The sequence below is a fragment of the Carcharodon carcharias genome, chromosome 3 (genome assembly GCF_017639515.1).
Source record: "Carcharodon carcharias isolate sCarCar2 chromosome 3, sCarCar2.pri, whole genome shotgun sequence".
NCBI lineage: Eukaryota > Metazoa > Chordata > Chondrichthyes > Lamniformes > Lamnidae > Carcharodon > Carcharodon carcharias.
The window spans coordinates 116268755-116292106 of record NC_054469.1 but is presented as its reverse complement, the minus strand read 5'-3'; the positions used below and the strand labels follow the sequence as shown (position 1 = coordinate 116292106).

The window sequence follows — 23352 nt, the reverse complement described above, 5'->3', positions numbered from 1 at the left end:
AGGAAGTGTAAGTTAGAATATTTAATTCAAATGCAAACTCATGTACAGAAAGCAAAATATAGAGAGGGAAATAAAGGTGGATTGAGAGTGTGTGTGTGTGTGTGTGTGTGTGTGTGTGTGTGTGTGTGTGTGTGTGTGTGTGTGTGTATATGCGTGAGAGAGAGAGAGAGAGAGATAAAAGAAACAGAAAGAAAATGTAAATGTTTTTTGGCATGCAAAGAGTAGTAGGAATCTAGTGGCTAAGTACTGCTGAAAGCCTCACCATTCTTCTTAGCACCAAATCCAGGCCAATGTGAGGGCAAGTCTTAGTAACAGCAGGGCACAGCACAACTGAGATAATATCACATCACATTGGGTATTTTCAATGAAGAGTCTGTCGAAATATTTCTCACTTTTAAATTTATTTGATGACTATAATAAAATAGCTGCAACTTAACCAAATGCAAACTGTTGTTTCTTATGTTAGAGAGTGATGTCACTGTAAAACAGTAAACATGACCGTGTAAAAAGGTAAAAACAATCCACATAGTAAGTAGGATACTTTATTATGACAAAGTCTGAATTGAGACATTTAGATCCATTACCATACAATATAATTATAATGTACATTCTATTGTATTGACAGTATTTGTATACTTTCAACACAAAATTTAAAAATATAATCAGAAAACAAAATCATCACTGTTGTTAAGGTCTATATAGTTAGACATTGCGCTTTGTATATTTCCACATGACAGGATCGAGTTTTGGTCTATTGTAAGCAGCCAGATTCTACAAACTGTCAATACAGAAGACTCAATAATCAAATGAATGGTTGCCAAAATCATATGTTTTCATACCAGAATATGTGTATATAGTAATATGTGGCAGGGATACAGAAAGTTATTAATATTTAGTCCCTTCCTATCTCACAATACCATCACATAATTTTCAGTAAAGGGGGAGTGGTCCAGACCAGGGTATTGATTGGAACCCCTACAGATAACAGATTTTATTTTGAAAGGTTTTAATGTTAACTCCCCTTTGTGAAAGGCAAGAATCATGTCTCTAGTTAGACCCCAGGGTTTCTGGCAAAAAGGGCAGGCATACTATGGCAGGGTCAGCACTGGAAAACTTGATCCTACATGGCAGGTGTGACGTCAGCATAACTACCAGGATAGCTTCCCACTTACATTTCTATATAAACACATGGAAAATATTTATTTAGACAAAGAAATAAATTCACTTACCCCATTTTCCCCCCCAAGCTTACTAAGCTACAGAAGTCTCTGGAATCCTTAGCCATCTTATAAAGAAGCGTAACTCATTTAATTGAGGCAAGACACTTTTAGAACTGTTATTCAAACAATTTTCCAGCCGAGAGCCAAATCACAAGTGGTACAATACTAGTAAGACAACTTTTATAGAAAGCTATTAACATAAGTAAATCAGGACCAAATTAATTGACACATTCTACTGCAATACTCAGAACAGCTGTCAATTTTATGCAAATAGTAGCATTAATCTAAGGAATCAGAAAGTACAGAGTTTTCAAGAGTAAAATCATACCAGAAATTTGCTACATTTTCATTCATATTCTTCGATAGATGCAAGGCGGCTGGGAGGTCATGAAAACTGGCCTGTAATGCCAGAACATGAGGGGCTAAAGTGAATGGTACATCACTGAGGAGCTCCACAGTTACAGGAAAGCTTTTTAATGTTTGCTTCATCTGCTGAGCAGTCCATGTTTCATTTGTTTCTACAGGATATAAATCTGTTGCTTCTCCCTAGAGAAAGAAAAATAATGACATATTTGTGATAAAGCCCATTTTTAAAAATTCATTCTTGGACAAGCATTTACAAGAACATAAGAACACAAGAAATAGGAGCAGGAGTAGGCCATTCGGCCTGTCCTGCCATTCAATAAGATCATGGCTGATTTGCCCCAGGCATTAATCCTCTTTCGTGCCAGCCCCTCATAGCCCTCAACTCCCCAATATTTCAAAAATCTATCTGCCTCCTCTTTAAATACTTTCAGTGACCTAACCTCCACAACTTTCTAGGATAGAGAATTCCAGACATTCACTACCCTCAGAGAAGAAATTCCTTCACATCTCAGGTTAGAAATGAGTTTTAAATTATTGCCCATCCCTAACTGCCCTTGAGAACCACTGCAGTCCATGTGGTGTAGGCACATCCACAGTGCCATTAGGAAGGGAATTCCAGGATGCAGAAAGAGTGGCTATAAAGCTCCAAGTCAGGATGGCGTGGCTTGGAGGGGAACTTGCAGGTGGAGGAACTCCCAGGCATCCGCTGACCTGGTCCTTCTAGGTGGTCAAGGTCACGGGTTTGAAAGGTGCTGTCGAAGGAACCTTGGTGACTAACTTGGTGAGTTACTGCAATGCATCTTGTAGATGGCACATATTGGTGCCACTGTGCATCAGTGGTGGAGGGGGTGAATGCTTAAGGTTGTGAATTGGGTGCCAATCAAGTGGGTTGCTTTGTCCTGGATGGTGTCAAGCGTCATGTTGTTGGAACTACACTCATCCAGGCAATTTGTTCTTAAGCATTCCTATGTAAAGACCAAATTTGACAGACAGTAAAACCTAAGGTATTGCTAAAATTAAACCATAATTCACCCTATCAATTTTATAGTTATACATATGGGTTAAATTTTATGAGGTAGTACTCCTTTTGAGTGCCTTACTCAATAGAAAAGCTGATTGGACAAATTGCTTCAAAGAAAAAAGTGTTCAATTTGTGACCTTCCCAGTGTTCTGCTTAATAATTTACTGAGTGGAAAATCAGGAGGGCTGCAAATCAGCCATGCTGACCTTTACACCCAATTGTCCAATCTGCCATGCTGTCGAGTGAGGCTATATGCGAGCAGCACAAACTCAAAATTTATCCCTATATTTTCTGACTGCAGCGACTTTTAGAAATTGAGAAAAAAATCATAAATGAGGTATGTGAAGATTCCTGACAAATTGGCTTTAGGGCTACTATACAGGAATCATATGAGAATAATGTTGAAGTTAATTTATGGAGGTTTTCCAAAAGTTCAAAAAGTAAGAAACACACATATGTGTTTATTAAAAAATTATCACAATGGCAATGGTTACAATATTAATCATTGCATATTTGCTCTTGATCAATAAAACCCCCTTTTTCCTCAGGCTTTCCCAGTGAAAGATTTCTGACACTGGTAGGGTAGTTTTCAACTTTCAGCACTAAGCAGGAAACTAACTGTTGTTGATCAGTCACCTGTTATACACCATATTGAGAATTGAATTCAATAAAAAGGAAATTCAGTCCAAGTCCATAGGAGCCAGTTTTCAGTCTGCTGGTGAAAGTAAAAATTTAACTGCTGGTATCATCTTTGTCAGCGCATGTTTCATCCTTTCAAGTTAAATATCATCTTTTTAATGGTATTACAAAAATACTACTAACGGAACCTAGTTAGTAACTTATGCAGTAATATTAATCCAGCTATTGTTTAGTTCCTGAGAGCAGCTATTTGTTTTAACAATTCTTCCATAATTATAACAACATGAAATTCCTAATCAGTACTCTAGAAAGTTCATTGATGTTGTTTTCAAACACAACAGACCCATATTTTCATATGCGTTATATGAATTGGATGACAATTACTGGAATCCCAAGACTAATTACTTGGGTGCCAGAAAAGTTTTCATTTCCTGTCCTGTACGTAAACCAACTGAATCACAGGAGGTCATTCAACCCCTCGAGTATGTTCCCCCATTCAATCAGACCATGGCTGAGCTCTACCGCAACTCCATTTAACAGCTTTTATTCCATATCCCTTGATAATCTTACCTAACAAAAATCTATTGATCTCAGTTTTGAAAATTTCAACTGACTCAACATCCACAGCCCAACCACTACACAACCTGCCCAATCTTCCCTCTGTTGAAATACATGAAGCAAAAATCAGGCAAGCTCCATAAAGGGCAGACAATCCCTTCTGCAGTTTTATGACTTAAGTGATGAGGTTTCCCAGGCAAATAAGCATGCAATACTGTATGGGATCTTGTGCGCAAAACTTCCTTCCGGAGAAATAGCTTTGGAGTACGTGGAACACCTCATTTGTCAGCAGTGCACATCATAAATACGTGAACACACTGAATATCCAGCCAATAGTTTTAATCATTAGGAAATGACCCACAATCCATCTGCAGATTCTCTGATGAGAGCATAAACCTGTAAAATGACTCCCCTAGTTTCAACTTTGTTGTCTCTAAGAATACAACAGATAGGAGCAGGAGGAGACCACATGGCCCATCAAGCCTGCTCCACCATTCAATAAGATCAGAGCTGATCTTGGGCTCAACTCCTCTTTCCCATCTGCTCCTCATATCCCTTGATTCTGAGACCCCAAATATTTGTCTAACACTGTGTTAAATATAGTCAACAATGGGATATCCACAACATTTTGGAGTAGAGAATTCCATACAATAACCAATCTTTTGAGTGAAGAAATTTCTCATCTCAGTCCCAAATGATCGACCCTTTATCCTGAGACTGTGCCCAGTATTCTAGATTTCCCAGCCAGTTTCTAGTTTTCACAATCTTGTATGTTTCAGTGAGATCTCCTCTCATTCTTCTAAATTCCAGAGAATATAGGCCCAATTTACTCAGCCTCTCATCATAGGAAAGCCCTCTCTCCCAGAGACCAATCTAGTGAACTTTTGCTGTACTGCCTCCAATGCAAGCATACCATCCCTTAAATTTCAAGGCCAAAACTGCACACTAGAGTCCAGGTGTGCTCTCATCTTAGCCCTGTATAACTGTAGCAAGACTTCCTTACTCTTGTACTCCAATCCCCTTGCAATAAAGGTCAACATGCCTTTGCCTTCATAATTCCTTGCTGTACCTACGTGCTAACTTTCTGAGTTCCTTATATGAATTCCTTGTACGAGCATATCCAAATCTCTCTGAACATCAACATTTACAAGTTTCACATCTTTTAAAAATAATTCTGCTTTTCTATTCTTATGTCTGAATTGAGTAACCTCACACCTCCCCACATTATATACCATCTGTCATCTTATTGCCCACTCCCGTGTTTAAATCTCTTTGCAGCCTGTTTCTGCCTCACAATGTACATTTCCACCTAGTTTTGTATCATCATCAAAGTTAGATTACTCTTTGTCTAGACCATTAATATAGATTTTAAATAGCTGAGGCTCCAGCACTGATCCATGTGGCACTCCATTAGTCACAGCTTGCCAACTTGAGGATGCCCTATTAATGCCTATTCTTTGCTTGCTATCCATGTTAATATATTACTCCCAACTCCATGATCCCTGATCTTGCCTATTAACATTTTGTGTGGCACCTTATCAAATGCCTTTTGAAAATCCGGATATACTACATCTCCTGATTCCCCTTTATATACCATATCAGTTACATCCTCAAATAACTCTATTTCCATTGTCTAACACTATTTCCATTTTGTAAAACCATGTTGACTTTGTCAGATAATACTATGATGTTCCAAGTGCATTGTTAAAACTTCTTTAATAATGATTTCAGCATTAACTTTTTTGAGGTATTTAGATGAAGGACTAACATGCAAGATGGTGCCAAGACTGAAATGTCAGAAAGGCTCGAAGAAATAAATTGGTGGTCAGATGATGCCAAGATATGGAAGTTAAGAGGACTAATAAGGAGTGGAATTGCTATAATAAAATGGTATGTTTCCAAATTTAGCCAAGTTATAAGTACAACATAAAGATATGCGCACAACATAAAGATATGTGCTGTGGCTTTGAGATATGTGTCTACCTTTGATTTTGAGATTAATAGGTAGCATAGTTATTCTCCCTTGCCAGTAACTCTTACTACGTCATCAGATCTTAGCAGGCTCGGAGCACAATTATCCATATAATATTTCTTACTCCTTATTTTTCCCGTCACAGTTACGATGAATACCAAATCTTTAAAACAATTCTATCAAACAGATGAAACCTTTCATAAGTTGTTCAACACCATTAGATAATGATACCTAATCTATTGGATAATAAAGTATGCATAATTCTCTTGTTCTCTTCTCTACCTCCAATAAAAAGTTTTGAAGTGGTAGATTTCTTTAAATTTATCCTCTTTTAGAATGGGTCTGTGTCTTAATCCTGAGTGGTGAATATATTATAAGCAATCCATTTGTTGGGCTAATGTGTATTCTATTCAAGAGAATTCAAAGCCAGTCTAAGTACCCACTTTCCCATTATAACATTGCAGTAGAAATGTAAATTTACCTAAAATTGGCTTACCACATATACGTCATTTCCATAGCACCTCCTGTGTTAAGATAAAGAGCCAGTTGAAAAGGCTAGGTGAGTTTAAAGAAATATGGCACATTTCAATAACTGTTTTTCATTGGTGATAACAGAAGACAGATTTATACAGTGTTGAATTTTAACATTGCCTACTACCCTTTGCAATAACAATTTCTATCAAAATGAACTTGCTAGGCAATGTGATTTATTTTATGTCGGGGTAAGGTTACCCTATCGGAACACTAGGTCACTTAAATTCTCAGAGTCACACATGTGCTTTAATTTATCCTTCTTCTTAGGCATTTATACTTCATTAAAAGCAAAGAGTGGGGCGCCAGTGTGCTCCTTGTTATAACTCAGCATAGCGCTTGGGGTATAGTGAACTTTCCATGGACATTGTCACCACAGTTAATATGTTCTAAGTCTGCAACTATTAGCTGATTGAAAGTCATGATATGAAATGGCTGGATTAAATAGCCATGAAAGCAAATACAAAGGCGATTGCTGTATAGTTGAAAATCCTAATTCTCTTGTGCTAGCTTTCATCTAGGATAATGCTATATGGCTGCAACAAAGAAGCAACAGCCTTATGCAAGTAATTGCAAGCTCAGGTTAGAATGTGCAATTACAGACCAGTCAGTTTAGCTTCAATGATGGACAGGATTCTAGAAACAATTATTCAGGATAAAATTAGTAGTCACATAAAATAATATGGGTTGATAAGGAAGAGCCAGCATGGATTTCTAAAGGGGAAATCATGTTTAAGAACATAAGAAATAGGAGTAGCAGGCCATTCAGGCCCTCAAGCTTGCCCCACCATTCAATAAGATTATGGCTGATCTGCCCCAGACCTCAACCCCTCTTTCATGCCAGTTCCTCAAATCCCACAACTCCCCGATATTTCAAAAATCTAAAGACTCTTTAAATACTTTCAGTGATCTAGCGTCCACAACTCTCTGGGGTAGAGAATTCCAGACATACACTACCCGCTGAGAAGAAATTCCTTCACATCTCAGTTTCAAATGAGTGTCCCCTTATTCTGTAACCATATCCCCTAGTTTGAGATTCCTCCACTGGTGGAAACATCTTCGCAACAGCTACCCTGTCAAGCCCCTCAGAAACTTGTACATTTCAATACGATCGCCCCTCATTCTTCTAAACTCTAACAAATAAAACCTAACTTGTTTAGCAGTTCTTGCTAAGTCAACCCCTTCAGACCAGGGCTCTAACGAAGCTGCTCCAGTACAGCTACAACATTGGCATCTACCCAGCTATGTGGAAAGTTGCCCAGGTATGTCCCATTTACAAAAAGGGACAAATCCAATCCAGCCAATTACTGCCCCGTTAATCTACTCTCGATCATTAAAGTAATGGAAGGGGTCATCAACAGTGCTATCAAGCGGCAATTGCTTAGCAATAACCTGCTCACTGACGCATAGTGGGTTCCGCCAGGGGCACTCAGCACCTGGCCACATTACAACCTTGGTTCAAACATGCACAAAAGAGCTGATCTCCCGAGGTGAGGCGAGAGTGACTTCCCTTGACATCAAGGCAGCATTTGACAAAGTGTGGCATCAAGAAGCCCTAGCAAAACTGGGGTCAATGGGAATCAGGGGGGAAAGCTCTCCACTGGTTGGATTCATACCTAGCACAAAGGAAGATGATCATGGTTGTTGGAGGTCAGTCATCTCAGCTCCAGGACGTCACTACAGGAGTTCTTCCTCAGGGTAGTGTCCTCGGCCCAACCATCTTCAACTACTTCATCAATGACCTTCCTTCCATCATAAAGGTCAGAAGTGGGGATGTTCGCTGATGATTGCACAATGTTCAGCACCATTCACGACTCTTCAGATGCTGAAGCAGTTCATGTCCAAATTCGGCAAGATCTGAACAATATACAGGCTTGGACTGACAAGTGGTGAGTAACATTCTCGGCACACAAGTTCCAGGCAATGTCCATCTCCAACAAGAGAGAATCTAACCATCGCACCTTGACATTTAATCATCACTGAATCCCCCACAATCAACATCCTGGGGGTTGCCATTGACCAGGAACTGAACTAGCCATATAAATACTGTGGCTCTAGGAGCAGGTCGGAGGCTAGGAATTGTGTGACGAGTAACTCACCTCCTGACTCCTTAAAGCCTGTCCACCATCTACAAGGTAGAAGCTAAAAGTGCAATGGAATACTCCCCACTTGACTGGATGAGTGCAGCTCCCACAACATTCAAAAAGTTGGACACCGCCCAGGACAAAGCAGCCCACTTGATTGGCACCACATCCACAAACATTCACTCCCTCCACCACCGATGCACAGTAGCAGCAGTGTGTACCATCTACAAGATGCACTGCAGGAATTCACCAAGGCTCCTTCGACAGCACCTTCTAAACCCACAATCACTACCGTCTAGAAAGACGAGGACAGCAGATAGATGGGAACGCCACCACCTGGAAATTCCCCTCCAAGTCACACACCATCCTGACTTGGAAATATTTCACTGTTCCTTCACTGTTGCACAGTCAAAATCCTGGAACTCCCTTCCTAACAGTACTGTGGGTGTACCTACTCCACATGGACTGCAGCGATTCAAGAAGGCAGCTCACCACCACCTTCTCAAGAGCAACTAAGGATTGGCAATAAATGTTGGCACAGCATTCACATCCCGTGAATGAATTTTTTAAAATCAGCCTAGTGAATCTCTTTTGAACTGCCTCCAATGCCAGTATATCCTTTCTTAAATACAGGGATCAAAACCATACACAGTACCCCAGGTGCGGCCTTGTACAGTTGTAACAAGACTTCCCTATTTTTAAACTCCAACCCCTAGCAATACAGGCCAAAATTCCATTTGCCTTCTTAATTACTTGCTGCACCTGCATGCTAACATTTTGTATTTCATGCAGAAGAACACCCAGATCCCTCGGTGCTGCTCTTTTTTGGAGTCTCTCTCTATTTAAATAATAGTCTGGTAGGAAAAGGCAATGTGCATGACCACACACTTTCCTACATTAAACTCCAGCTGCCATGTTTTTTGCCCACTCACTCAACCTATCAATATCCCATGCAGATTCCTTTGTCTTCATCTATTGCCTTCCACCTATATTTGTACTGTCAGCAAATGTGGATACATTACGCTCTGCCGCCCGCCTCCAAGTCATTAATATAGATAGCAAATAATTCAGGCCCTAGGACTGATCCTTGTAACTTCACTAGTTACATCTTTCCAACCTGAAAAAGACCAATTAATCCCGACTCTGTCTTTTGTGGGTTAACCAATCCTCAATCCATGCTAATACATTACCCCCAATACCGCGAGCTCCTATCTTGTGCAATAGCCTTTTATGTGGCACTTTATCAAATGCCTTGCCTTCTGGAAATCCAAGCACACTACATCTACTGGTTCCCTTTTATTAACTCGGCCTGTTATATCCTCAAAGAACTCTAGCAAATTTGTCAAACATGATTTCCCTTTCACAAAACCATGTTGAGTCTCTTTGACTGTGTTAAGCTTTTCTAAATTTATTGCTATTTCTTCCTTAATAATGGACTCCAGCATTTTCCCAACCACAGAAGTTAGGCTGACTGGCCTATAATTTCTTGCTTTTGTCTCCCTGCCTTCTTGAACAGGGGCATCACATTAGCCAACTCTCAAACATCAGCAAAGTGATGGAAAGAACCTATCAAATGGTGCTCGTTCACTAATAACTTGTTCACCAATGTTCAGTTTAGGTTCCGCCAGGACATTCAGCTCCAGGCTACATTGCAGTCTTGGTCCAAACTTGGACACAAGCTGAATTCCAGAAATGAAGTGAGACTGACTGCCCTTGACATCACAGCAGCATTTGATCAGGTGTGGCACCAAGAACACTGAAGTCAATGGGAATCGGGGAAAAGTCACAAGTGTTGGAGTCATACCTGGCACAAAAGGAAGATGTTGCGGTTGCTGGAAGCTAACAATCTTGGCCCCAGGACATACTGCAGGAGTTCTTAAGGGTTGTGTCCTTGGTCCAGACTATCTTTAACTGCTTCATGAATGACCTTCCCTCGATCATAAGGTGAGAAGTGTGGATGTTCACTGATGCCTAGAGAGTGTTCAATTTCATTCACATTTTCTCAGATACTGAAGTAGTCCATGTCTGCCTGGAGCAAAACCTAGATAACATCCAGGCTAGGGCTGATAATGGCAAGTAACATTTGCAACTAACAAGTGCCAGGCAATGACTAGCTGCAAGAAGAGAGCCTAACCACCACCGCCTTATAATTCAATGCACCATCAGCATCCTAGGGGCCACCACTGACCAGAAACTCTACTAGATAAATGCGACAGCCACTACAGCATGTCAGAGGCTGGGTGTCCTGCAGCAAGTAGCTCCTGAAACTCCCAACCTTGTATGTTGCACAAACCAGGGATTCAATGGAATATTTTCCACTCTTGTTTTAGTTTTATCTGTCACCATTCACATAGTGCTTTTACATGTTCAAAGTGAGGTCAAAGAGCTTGGCATGTCTTTCAGGCTGTATAATTTAGGTTCCAGGCAGGATCCTTATATCCAGAGTTTCAGAAATAGATTATTGTAAAAGTAGTACGAATAATTGTATTCACATTAACTTTGGATGTTCTCTAATAGAGGCAGAAGCTCAACTCACTAAAGTGCTATGACGTGGCAGGTGATGTGTGCTAGGTGGACCAAATCCACAAGGGAAACATGGCCATATTGTTACAACGGTTCTGCAATTTGTATTTAGTACAAGAAAGTTTGCGTACTGAATTCAGAAGGAATGAGTCTATTAACATCTTTAGAGATTTTAAAAACAAAATTAAAACATTTATTGACAAAAGAAAAGATTTCAAGCACATACATAAGATTAGTTACTTATTATAACAAATCCCAAAGTTCCTAATTAACCTGACTCCCAACTGCATACCCCTTTTAAGCTAACAGTCCAAAATAGAGTTTGAATTTAAATAGCAGCCAGCAAATTTACCACAGCACCCACTCAACAGTGAAATTGCAAAGGCTTTTCTCCAACTTTAGTTATGAGATACAGCAGACTTTTGCAAACATGGCTGAAAGGTAGACCATTTAGGACTGAGATGAGGAGAAACTTCTTCACTTAAAGGGTAAACCTATGGAATTCTCTACTACAGAAGGCTGTGGAGGCCAGGTCATTGAATATATTTAAGAAGGAATTAGGTAAGATTTCTGGATTCTAAAGGTGCCAAGAGGTATGGGGAGAGCGCAGGAGTATAGTGTTGAGGTAGAGGGTCAGCCATGCTCATATTAAATGAGGGAGCAGGTTTGAAGGGCCGAGTGACCTACTCCTGCTCCTATTTTCTGTTTCAATGTTTCACACACTCTTTAGTTCTTATATGGCCCGACAACATCACCTTCCTTCTTTATATATGTTTCTCTCTCTTTAATCTGTGAATTCTATTGTTTTGTGTGTATTTGGAAAAGTACTTTTCCCATAATATAAAAATCTTTTATGTTGCCAATATAGTCAGTACCTTTTGGGAAAAATAAACATAATCTTTCCCTATTTATTTTGTTAGTGGTAAACATTCTACCATCCCTTTGAAACCCAAACAACTCCACTTATTTAAAAATGCATATTTCCTTCACACCCTACATGCTATGACTTCATCATATTTGCTCATTAGCATTTCAAGTGCCCTTTAGCCCTAAATTCTTTTGTTAATTTCGAGCTTGCAGTTTATCTGACTCTAACTTAATTAAATCATACAGACAGAACAATCTACACTCACACCTATAAACCTACTTCACAATAAACCGCAATAATGTTATGAAAATTATAGTTTTGTGACAAAAGCACAATTTTATATAGATTATTTATTGGTAAGTTGTTTTAGTGGGTCCAACAGAATGCCAACCTCCTTGTAGAGTCTAGTTAATTTCAATTATCCAGCTTTTCAACCTGGGGGAAGAGACAAGCTATGTTTTGTTGGACAATTTCTCATATATTTATCTTAAATGTGGACCACATTAAAGCACTCTGACTGAAGGAAGAAAGCTTTTGCAACATTTAAGAGAACCAAATAAAGCTTATGATGTTCCAGCACTCCAAGTTAAATTGTCCCAACACATTCTAATAGAAATATAAGTACCAGAAGACTAAAACCTGGATATGGACAAATCAATAAAATTTAGGATGTTTGCTACAAAATTCTCAGGAACTAAAACAAACCCATCTGGAAGCCAAAAGAAATCATGGCGCAGATCTTCCAAGCAGCAGCAGTGATGGTCAGATTGCCGCTGTACTTGAAAATTCCCCCAACTCAGTGCCACTACACGTCTTCTGGGGTCTTCCAACCCCGGCTTTCACAGCTATGCTTCCCTCGGGGAACTCCATCGGAGTAGGGTAGGGTCGGGGGAAGACAGGGCATGCCTCCCTTTTTACAGTACTAGCCACTGTTGAGTAGGTTCAAAGGTCCAGTCTTTGAATGTGTGTGAATGGGTACAGTGAATGGGTAGAGTGAGTGGGTGAATGAGTAGGTAAGGCAGGTAAGGTGGAAGGGCGAAGTCGGGAGGGTGGTCTGGAGGGGTAGGTGGGTGTTCGAGGTTAGGCGGGTGGGTGGTCGGGGGATAGTCAGTTCTGGTCAGGGGATGTGATCTTGTGGTTGGAGTGGGGTCTGGTCGGGGGGTGCTGATAGGTGTAGTTGGGTTGGATTGTGGGGGGATTTGGGGAATCAAGGTGGGGGATTCAAGGAGTCAAGGGGGGGGGCGGGAGATTCAGGGAGTCAAGAGTGAGGGAATTCGGGGGGGTCAGTTGTGGATTTAGACTAGGTTTTAATCTGTCTAACATTTCCTGGGCAGCAACCCAGGTAAGTACCGTGGAATTATCCAAAATTTCTGACTCTAGCTCAGAGTCAGACACGTTTGCAGAGGATTCGGGGAGCATGGGAATTACCCATCAGTAGTTTAAACTTTGATCTGCACATCAGGACTTCCACAGGGTCCCAATAAGCATATTCAATTGCACATCCATTCTCCAACGATTTGGAGACCAGAAGATTTGGTCCATTATTTTTCACCCTTATATCTATTGTAACTCTTTTGAGTACAAACACGTTTCCATCTGTTCCTATTCAGATGAAGTTACATTGTTTCATAGTTTGCCATTGTGAGATTTGAACTCTTGATCTGGGGGTTACAAACCCAGTACCATAACCACTTGGCTATTTAGGCCAAGCTTTTGATTCTTGGTCACCTGTAACAGTTTTCAACCTTGTAACTCTTTCGAGTACAAACCCTTTTCCATCTGTTTCAGATGAAGTTACATTGTTTCATAGTTTGCCATTGTGAGATTTGAACTTTTGATAATCTTTTAAATGAAAACCAAATCAACAAAATTGGGAAAAATCAGGCACAGCCCCTAATTCAGGTCAGCTGTAAAACCAAGAACAAAGTTTTAAAGGAAACTTACAAACTTTAAATCAAAATGTGATTAAAGGGGTCAACAAAACACCCCAGTCCCCGCGGTGCCCACAAAGTTAAGATGTAACTCTTTCGAGTACAAACCCATTTCCATCTGTTTCAGATGAAGTTACATTGTTTCATAGTTTGCCATTGTGAGATTTGAACTCTTGATCTTGGGGTTATAAACCCAGTACCATAACCACTTGGCTATTTAGGCCAAGCCTATAACATATAGTAACTCTTTCGAGTACAAACACGTTTCCATCTGTTTCAGATGAAGTTACATTGTTTCATGGTTTGCCATTGTGAGATTTGAACTCTTGATACTCTTTCGAGTACAAACCTGTTTCCATCTGTTTCAGATGAAGTTACATGTTTCACAGTTTGCCATTGTGAGATTTGAACTCTTGATCTCAGGGTTATAAACCCAGTACCATAACCACTTGGCTATAAATTTGGTATGTGGGGCACATGTTTCTCTGAATACTCAATTAGTACCTGCTGTGCTCATTACTGCTGTCAATGGTTTTGTGAAAGGTACCTTCAATGGTAAAATATGTGACAGACAATTGCTATTATTTAGCAAACTATATTGCCCTGACATTGTTCAAACAACAACTACTACTACTACAACAACTTTCACATATATAATGTTTTTTTTTATTCATTCATGGGATATGGGCATCGCTGGCTGGGCCAGCAATTATTGCCCATCCCTAGTTGCTCTTGAGAAAGTGGTGGTGAGCTGTCTTCTTGAACCGCTGCAATCCATGTGGTGTACATACACCCACTGTGCTGTTAGGGAGTTCCAGGCTTTTGACTCAGTGACAGTGAAGGAACAGCAATATATTTCCAAGTCAGTATTGGTGAGTGACGTGGAGGGGAATTTCCAGGTGGTGGTGTTCCCATCTATCTGCTGCCCTCGTCCTTCTAGATGGTAGTGGTCGTGGGTTTGGAAGGTGCTGTTGAAGGAGCCTTGGTGAATTCCTGCGGTGCATCTTGTAGATGGAGCACACTGCTGCGACTGTGTTTCGGTTGTAGAGGGAGTGAATGTTTGCGGATGTGATGCCGATCAAGCGGGATGCTTTGTCCTGAACGATGTCAAGCTTCATGAGTGTTGTGGGAGCTGCACTCATCCTGGCAAGTGGGGAGCATTCCATCACAGTCCTGACATGTGCCTTGTAGAAGGTGGACAGGCTGTGGGGAGTCAGGAGGTGAGTTCCTCGTTGCAGGATTCCTAGTCTCTGACCTGCTCTTGTAGCCACAGTATTTATATGGCTGGTCTCGTTCAGTTTCTGGTTAATGGTAACCCCTTGGATGTTGATAGTGGGGGATTCAGTGATGGTAATGCCATTGAACATCAGTGAGCGATGATTAGTTGTAGATGGCCATTGCTTGGAACTTGTGTGGCGTGAATGTTATTTGCCATTTGTCAGCCCAAGCCTTGATATTGTCCAGGTCTTGCTGCATTTGGACATGGACTGCTTCAGTAACTGAGGAGATGCAAATGGTGCTGAACATCGTGCAATCATCAGCGCACATCCCCACTTCTGACCTTACAATGGAAGGAAGGTCATTGATGAAGCAGTTTAAGAAGGTTGGGCCCAGGACATAACCCTGAGAAACTCCTGCAGTGATGTCCTGGAGCTGAGGTAACTTACAGGTGACTGAGCAGATTTTCTATGGTGCAACCTCCACTCAGTAGGCTGTAAAGAGGTCAGGAGCTGAGTGGCCCTGGTGGAACCCAAATGGGGCAGTGAGGTTATAGCTAAGCAAGGAAATTAATTAATATCCATTAGTCATAGATTGGGGCATAACTTCTGAGCTCCCCAATGTCATATGGAGGGGTACGCCAAAGATACGCTTGGGGGATCCTCTTCGGGAGTTCCCAGGTAAGGTTTGCACGGCAATTGCCCAGAAGTGAAAACTTGCCCTGGGCAATTGCGCTACACAGGAACCATCCAAAAATGCAATTTTAATCTGAAACTTCAGATGGTTCCGACTGGGTTACACCAATAGTTATCTAGAAAAAGTTAGAAGAGGTTTTAATCCTTCTAACTCCTGGGTAACTATTGTACAGACTCAGACCAACTAACAAACCAATCCAGACTACCCCACCCAGATCCCCCCCACAGGAATCCCCCCACCATGTGCACCATGTCCGATCCTAGGCCTGACACCCACTTGACCCCCTATCTTCCCTCCGCCCCTCTTGACCTCCTATCTCCCCCCCAACCCTCAGCTTCTAATCTCCACCACCCCTGACCTCCGATCATCACCGCCCCCCCACCCCCCATATTCTATCCACTTACCGTAGACACTTACTTTCTCCCTGACCTGTCAAGGGCCTTTAAATTTCAACGGACCTTTAAACTTACGGGTTTTGTGGCAGTTAGTGCCATAAAAAAGGGGACATGGCCTTCTTCCCTTTGACTCAGCTGTATGAATGCTAGGCCCCAGGCACGCGTTGCACTGCATTGATCTCCCCCGGCCTGATTTGGAAGGTTGGGCGAGAAAAGATTAAAAAAAATTAACCCAATAAATTAGGCATGGAGTGGCAATCCGATGCTGATTGCCACTCCGAGGAAGTTCAGGCCCGTTATGTATGTATGCCTGGTTTTACCACGTAGCAGAAAACACTACTTATGTCAGTCAATTATAGGCAAATTTATTACACATACCCAAATTTCTCCAACATGATTGGCTCAAAGACAAATTTGTAGCTCTCAGAAAAAATTGTGTCATCAGGCACCAAATGGAAGAGAAAGGTCACAGGCCTTGAAAAAGACAACTGAGGTTGAAGAATTTCCTGTTGCACTAGGGTTGCAGCCAGGAAGTCAATTCCAATAAAATCTAAGTAAAAATATCAAAGTCATGCCAAATACAAATATATTTTTCCATGCCCATGGTTACCTACTACTTGACCTCATTTACCATGCATGCCCATCAATTCTTCTCCTGCCTTAGAAACCTCTCATTTCAAAAGAAATCATGCGACGTCAAAGAAGTTTAAGTTGTGTTCTAAATCAGTATTTTTTCTCTTGATGCACCCTATTAATCCTGTTTCAGCTTAATAAAAGTTCCTACACCTCAACAAAAATACACACAACAGTTTAAAAAACAGCTGCAGTTAATGTCAATTCCCCATCTTAAATGCAGACAAATATTGAGGACAAACCATTCTGGTTTTCTACTTGACAACCTTGGAGGGTGGAACCAAGCTACGCTCAAAACACATTTTGTATGATTTGCTCAGGTTTGTGTACACCAGGCAGTTACTTCTGTATGTAGCTAACAATTATTTAAATCCAGTATCCCCGGAAACTGCTTTTAGGGATATTTACCAAGCTAAAGCTGGTAAACAAGACAAACTAGGTAACTCCCCTGTGGAAGAAGGAAGCGAGGATGCCCAATCTCAAAACAAGGCTATTACAGTGACACTGGCTTTGTATGTACAAACTTATAAAATGGCTCTGGGACTGATGTCACCATGTTCAGTGCTGGCATCTTGAGTCTGCCCTCTTTCTTTTCAACATGGGTCATTTTAATGGGGTGTCTGGCATAGATATGTTATGCTGCAAGATTGCTTTCTTATTTGTGCCCACTCCTGTCATACTCCTACTACTGGGCTGCCATTAAAATGTCACATGGTATGTGTTTGAGGAGAATGTAGGCTTCATGTATATTGTTGAAATCCTGTGACTAAAATAGGCAGGTTTCACAGAAAAGCGACAAGAATGGTTTAATGAAACAGGCCAGAAGCAGAGATTTATAGAGTTGCATTGATTAACTACTTCAAGGAGTTAGCCAAATTTTTTTTGTAAACAGGATTAGAAGTTGTAGAGATAACAGATCGATTTTCGGATCAGGAGGAAGCCCAATAGGAAGTGAGTCACCCGGTATGCAGTGTACATGAGGAAGAGATGAATAGATGGGTATCCTGTCCTAACAGCACTCTGGGTGTACCGACACCAAATGGACTGCAGCAGTTCAAGAAGGCAGCTCACTGCCACCTTCTCAAGGGCAATTAGGGAAGGGCAATAAATGCTGGCCCAACCAGTGACACCCACATCCCATAAACAGTTTTTAAAAATACGCAGGTAAGTTAGATGTAGGTTGGAAGGAGGCTTGTGTGGAACATAACCACCAGCATGGGCCACTTGGACTAGTTCTGTGCTGTAACTTCTATATAATTGTGTATTTCCTGGGTCAGCCTCATTCTAATACTTTGTGTCAGTTTCACATAGGAAAAGCACTACTGGCGGGCAGGAAATCAAATGTCACTGCAGAATTTTAAATACTGTCCAGGTTAAAGGTGCAGATATCATGATTTGGAAGATAAAAAGTTTGTAACCAAAGATACATTTTTCTTTAAGAAGTGCAGGTGGGAAGAGATTGCACTGTTTGTATTGATGGGGACATAGGAATTTTCTGGAGGAGGTGAGGCAAAGGAGAGAGGACCCCTTCCAGCAATGAACTCCACAGGACACCAAGAAGAGCATCCCAGGGAAAATGCCACGAAAGTGGATAATATCTTTGCCACACAGTGCATTAGAAGCAGAGTAAAAATAAATCTAATGACCTTACTTGGTCATCCAAGATAGGGCAGCTATTATGAATTTCCATCAACACAATGGAGTAAGCACATCTTCAACTACCTGCCCCTTACACTGGTGTGAACTCCTTTGACTTCTTACTATGCATAGCAATGATGCACATTTCACTTGTAACTGTTTCTTCAGTCACATACATTCAGGAAAAAATATAATGTATTTGAAGGATGAATACTTTGATCATTATTCCTCTATGAGCTGCATACTGATATTGGATATTACTGTACGACATCTCACAATTGGAATTTCTTACACTAGTTGTAGGAGAAGATATGCCACAATGAGAGGGCGCGAACACACACATATGAGGAGCAACCCCTAACTTTTAACCTTGAGCCATGAAGGGGCAATAAACCCTGGAAATTCTAGGAAAGTAGGGTAAAGAATATGAGAAGTAACTGGAACTAGTTCAATGTTTGTGATAATCTTCTGCTGATTTTCCTCATCATCTCACTCTTTTATCAATTTATTGGCAGCACAGTATATACTGAAGCTCTTTACCATGTTGCTCTTCTTAAAGAAAGCTACATGTAAAGATTACAAAAAATGTAATTGTAAAGAGTGAGCCTCTTTTTTTCCTTAGGTGTGCAATAGGAGGCAGGTTCTAGTAGATCCAGGCATGCTAACATTTCATTGCATCACCATGGGTCCAAACCTCTAAAACATCAACTTGTGTGAGTCCATCCTAAGGGATTCAGACACTAGAACAGGGCACAAGACTGGACGACGAGTGAGCAGAAGCAGCTGGTGGTGACTGAGGAGGGGAAAGCTGCCATCTAGATGGCTAATTTGTGCCCCACCTTGATTCGTGAACCAAGGAGCTGGACTTCAAAGGATATGAGAAGAATGCTTTCTGAGCTGGGTCAGTGATTGGTGACCATGCTAATAAGTGCGCTACAAGTGATGACTCAAGCAAAGGAATCCACTAGCCACATGTGCACAGTCTTGCACATTAAATTCATCACATTGCAAGTCAGGGATACCTGCAGCAGAACCTTGTGTGCCCGAGGGTCTTAAAGGACATTTGATACTTCTTTCACTGATGCTCAGGCAGCTGCCCTAGAGACTAGTGTTCCAATTATAACAGGTGATTTCTTCCAGCTTTGACAGGGTTTGGAGTTGATGAGATAGAACCAAGAGGCAGGGGTTTTCCAATCTCACCATGGCTTTAGAACTGAAATGTAGCTTTGTTGAAGCATAGTCGGAATGGCTATGGGTGATAATATTGCCTTTCATAACAACAGCACCCTTAAACCACACCATCAATTGCCCTCTGGTGCCTGTGTTTAAGGCAGAAAGCATATAGGCTTTCCTCATAGGTCTCAGCTGCTGAGAGAAGAAAGCCACTTTAATACTATTAGGCTTGCATGCATACAAAGCAGTCAGCCACTTCATATACTCCTGCCACCAAGGTAGCATTTAGAAGCAGCTTGATACCAATTTAAGAATGTCATACACAGTCACCAAGGGGAAGTACTAATGGAATCAAACATTAGAAGCATGCATACACCATGGTTTGGCTTTAGAATATTGTTGCATTGAAGTTCTAACTAGTCTTCTTGCAAAGGTTTGCGAGCTTATGGGCAGGTGGTGAGAATGTAATATTTATGGTTACCTGGTAGATATTTAACATACTGTAAGTAGTCTATTTGTGCATAGGAAAATGTAAATAGAATAGTTAATGCAATGGCCCTGTTTGCAAATTTAAAACTTTCTAAATGGTTTTAATGGGGTTCTGACCTGCAATCTCTTGAGGCTCTTCTTAATACTCTTTGTGATCCCCTTGATGCACCCATGGCTTTCTCCTCTGTGGTCTCCATGATAATGCTCTCTGATAGGCAAAGCTGTGCATCATATAGTATACAATGACAATCCTTGAACCCTTTGCTGGGATGTCCAAGATCTATCCCAGTACCTGAAGTGCTACTTCAACATGTCAAGGAGGTGGTCATTAATTACCTTGGTGAACTTGTGCCCTTGCTCAGCTGGTGTCCATATAATTGTCATGACTCATGGTTCTGAAAAATTATGCTGATAACCCAAGAGTGTCACGTTCACACAACATGGACTTATGGAGTATAAATTCGAAATGGACACTTGCCTTTAAAACAAAATGGAGTTCAGAGGTCTGGTGACCTTTATCTTTTTGTGCCAATACACATAGAATAAGCGCTGATATGCATAATCCAATGCTGACGGATGCCAATGAGCTAAATGTAAAGAGTTTATTCATTTTCTATTAATATATGCAGTGGCATTGTATAAGGAACACTAAGTCACAAGGGAACAATCCACAACCTCTGGAACTTTGAGAATCCTGTCATTATAATATTGGGGTTTCTTCACACTGCTGTTGGTTGCCCATGGGGGAGGAGATGAACTCACTTCTTCAAGCAAACTTCTTTCACACATCTTAAGACAAATTTCAGTAGTGCAGAAATCACACCCACATGATAAGGTAGCACACATGTACTTCCAGGGGAATCATAAAATCACAAGGCCACACTATAGCACTTCTCTTTCTCATTCCAAGAATGCTCATCTTTTCCTTTACTCTCTTCACACCACACATTAACACCATACTCTTCTAATATCCTAGTAATTGTACAACAACTAATTTAGCCAAGCAATCCTTCTTTACTTCACATTACACACATATGCTTTATATTCATCACTGCCTTATCCTCATTCCATCTTTCTTATTCTCCACATCACCGCGACAAGCCTGAGAGCACTAGATACAGCAAAAGGTATTTTGCTCCACAACAAACCACATCTCTAGCCAAGCTGTACCAGTACAGTTACAACACTGGCACCGACCCAGCAAAGCAGAAAATTACCCAGGTATGTTCTGCCACAAAAAACAGGACAAATCCAATCAGGCCAATTACTGTCTCATCAGGCTACCCTCAATCATCAGCAAAGTGATGGAGACTTCCATCGACAGTGCTAGCAAGTGGCCCTTATTTACCAATAATCTGCTCAACAGTGCTCAGTTTGGGCTCAGCCAGATCTTCTTGGTTCCTGACCTCATAACAGCCTTGATCCTCATACAATCTGTGTCCACAGACAAAAGAGCTGAATTCAAGAGGTGAAGGTGACTGCCCCTGGCACAAAGGCAGCATTTGACTCAGTGTAACATCAAGAAGCCCCAGCAAAATAGAAATCAATGAGAATCAGGGGGAAAACTCTCCACTGGTTGGAGTCATTATCTAGCACAAAGGAAGATGGTTGTTGGAGGTCAGTCATCTCAGTCCCAGGACATCACAGCAGAAGTTCCTCAGGTTAGTGTCCTAGGCCCAATAATCATCAGCTGTTGCATCGATGACTTTCCCTCCAACATAAGGCCAGAAGTGGGGATGTTCACTGATGATTGCGCAGTGTTTATTTCCATTTGCAATGCTTCAGGTACTGAAGATGTGCATGCTCACTTGCAACAAAACCTGGACAACATTCAGGCTTGGGCTGATAAGTGGCAAGTAACATTTACGTCAAGCAAGTGTGCCAGGCTTAACCATTTCCAATGAGACAGAATCCCCCCACCTCCTGTTGATATTTAATGGTGTTGCTATTGCTAAATCCTCTGCTATCAATATCCTGAAGTGGTAGGGGAAGTGGGGGGGTTGGTCACTATTGACCAGAAACCTCATTGGACCAACCACATAAATATTGTGGCTACAAGAGCACACCAGAGGCTGGGAATTCTGATGAGCAACTCAACTCCTGACTCCCCATAGCCTGACAACCAACTACAAAACACAAGTAGGGAGTTTGATGGTATACTCCCCACTTGCCTGGATGAGTGTGCAGTGGCAACAGTTTGTAGCAAGGTTCCTTTGACAGCACCTTCCAAATACATGATCTCTGCCACCTGGAAGGACAAGTGTAGCAGACACCTTTGTCCATGGACAAGAGAGATAAATTCAAGAGGTGAGGTGTAGGTGACTGCCCTTGGCACAACAGCAACATTTGACTGAGTATAACATCAAAGAGCCCTAGAAAAACTGAAGTTAATAGGAATAAGGGGAAAACTCTCCACTGGTTGGAGTCCTAGCATCTACAAATTCCCCTCCAAGCCACATACCATCCTGACTTGGAAATACATCACTGTTCCTTCATTGCTGCTGGGTCAAAATTCTGGAATTTTCTCCCTAGTAGTCCTGTGAGTGTGCCTACACCACATGGGCTGTGAAGGTTCAAGGAGGCAGCTTACCACCACTTTTTCAAGGGCAATTAGGGCTGGGCAATAAATGCTGGCCTTGCCAGTGACGCTAACCCACCATGAGCAAATTTTTAAAATCTCTTTACCTTCTCAACTGTTCACACTCAGCCTCTCTTTTGGCAGGACAGGACCGTACATTATGAGAGAGAACTCGGACCTTGAGGGGATTTGGATGCAACATCATAGCCCTCATCCTAGCAGACCAAGAAGCCCTGGATATCATGACTCAAGCAGAGCCATGGGTATTATGAAGGCAAGACTAGTAATTCACCTAAACAGGATTTCTGCACATTACTGGCAAGACTTTCTTCACCTCAGCAAAATATGGAACTTCAATGTACATTTTCAAGACTGTCACCCACTAATATCCAGTTTCTCTGAGCCATTTTAACTTTAACTCACCAGTAGGGAACTGGACTCTTATTAGACTCTTCTTAAAAACTTATTTTTTATGATACACCCATTTTCAGTTGTGTTAACAAAGTTGCAGCAGGTTATCACTATAATGAATGTTGTTAAAATGCACAGGAAAAAAAAACTAGGGGCAAAATTTTTCAGATGGCAGGACTTTCTGGCCCATCACCCAAAGAGTTGGCAGGGTACAATCTGATTAGCCTGTAGTCTGTAGTCCCTGCAGCATCAGTTGCAGCACTGACCAGAACTGGGAAAGCAAGCAATCCTCAGACTCTAAGTCCCAAAGCCCAGGTTAGAGCGGGAGGCGGAATGGGGGTTGGGGTCTAATGGGGAGGGGAGGCGAGATAGATCGCCCAGGGGAAGGGAGCACCCACAGGGGGCGGA

At 41.4% G+C, this 23352-nt stretch overlaps 1 protein-coding gene across 3 annotated transcripts in view; it reads right to left on the bottom strand.

Moving 5' to 3' along the window:
- Positions 1-526: 526 nt before the first annotated feature.
- umad1 (UBAP1-MVB12-associated (UMA) domain containing 1) overlaps positions 527-23352 on the bottom strand; it is a 152891-nt gene continuing 130065 nt past the window's right edge. For 2 of the 3 annotated variants that reach the window (XM_041183086.1, XM_041183085.1), the window contains one exon: positions 527-1766. In XM_041183086.1, the coding sequence (XP_041039020.1) occupies positions 1500-1766 (267 nt within the window). In that variant the 3' untranslated portion in view covers positions 527-1499. Of the gene's footprint in view, positions 1767-6272; positions 6332-23352 lie in introns of all 3 variants that reach the window. The other variant, XM_041183087.1, reaches the window with a different exon arrangement.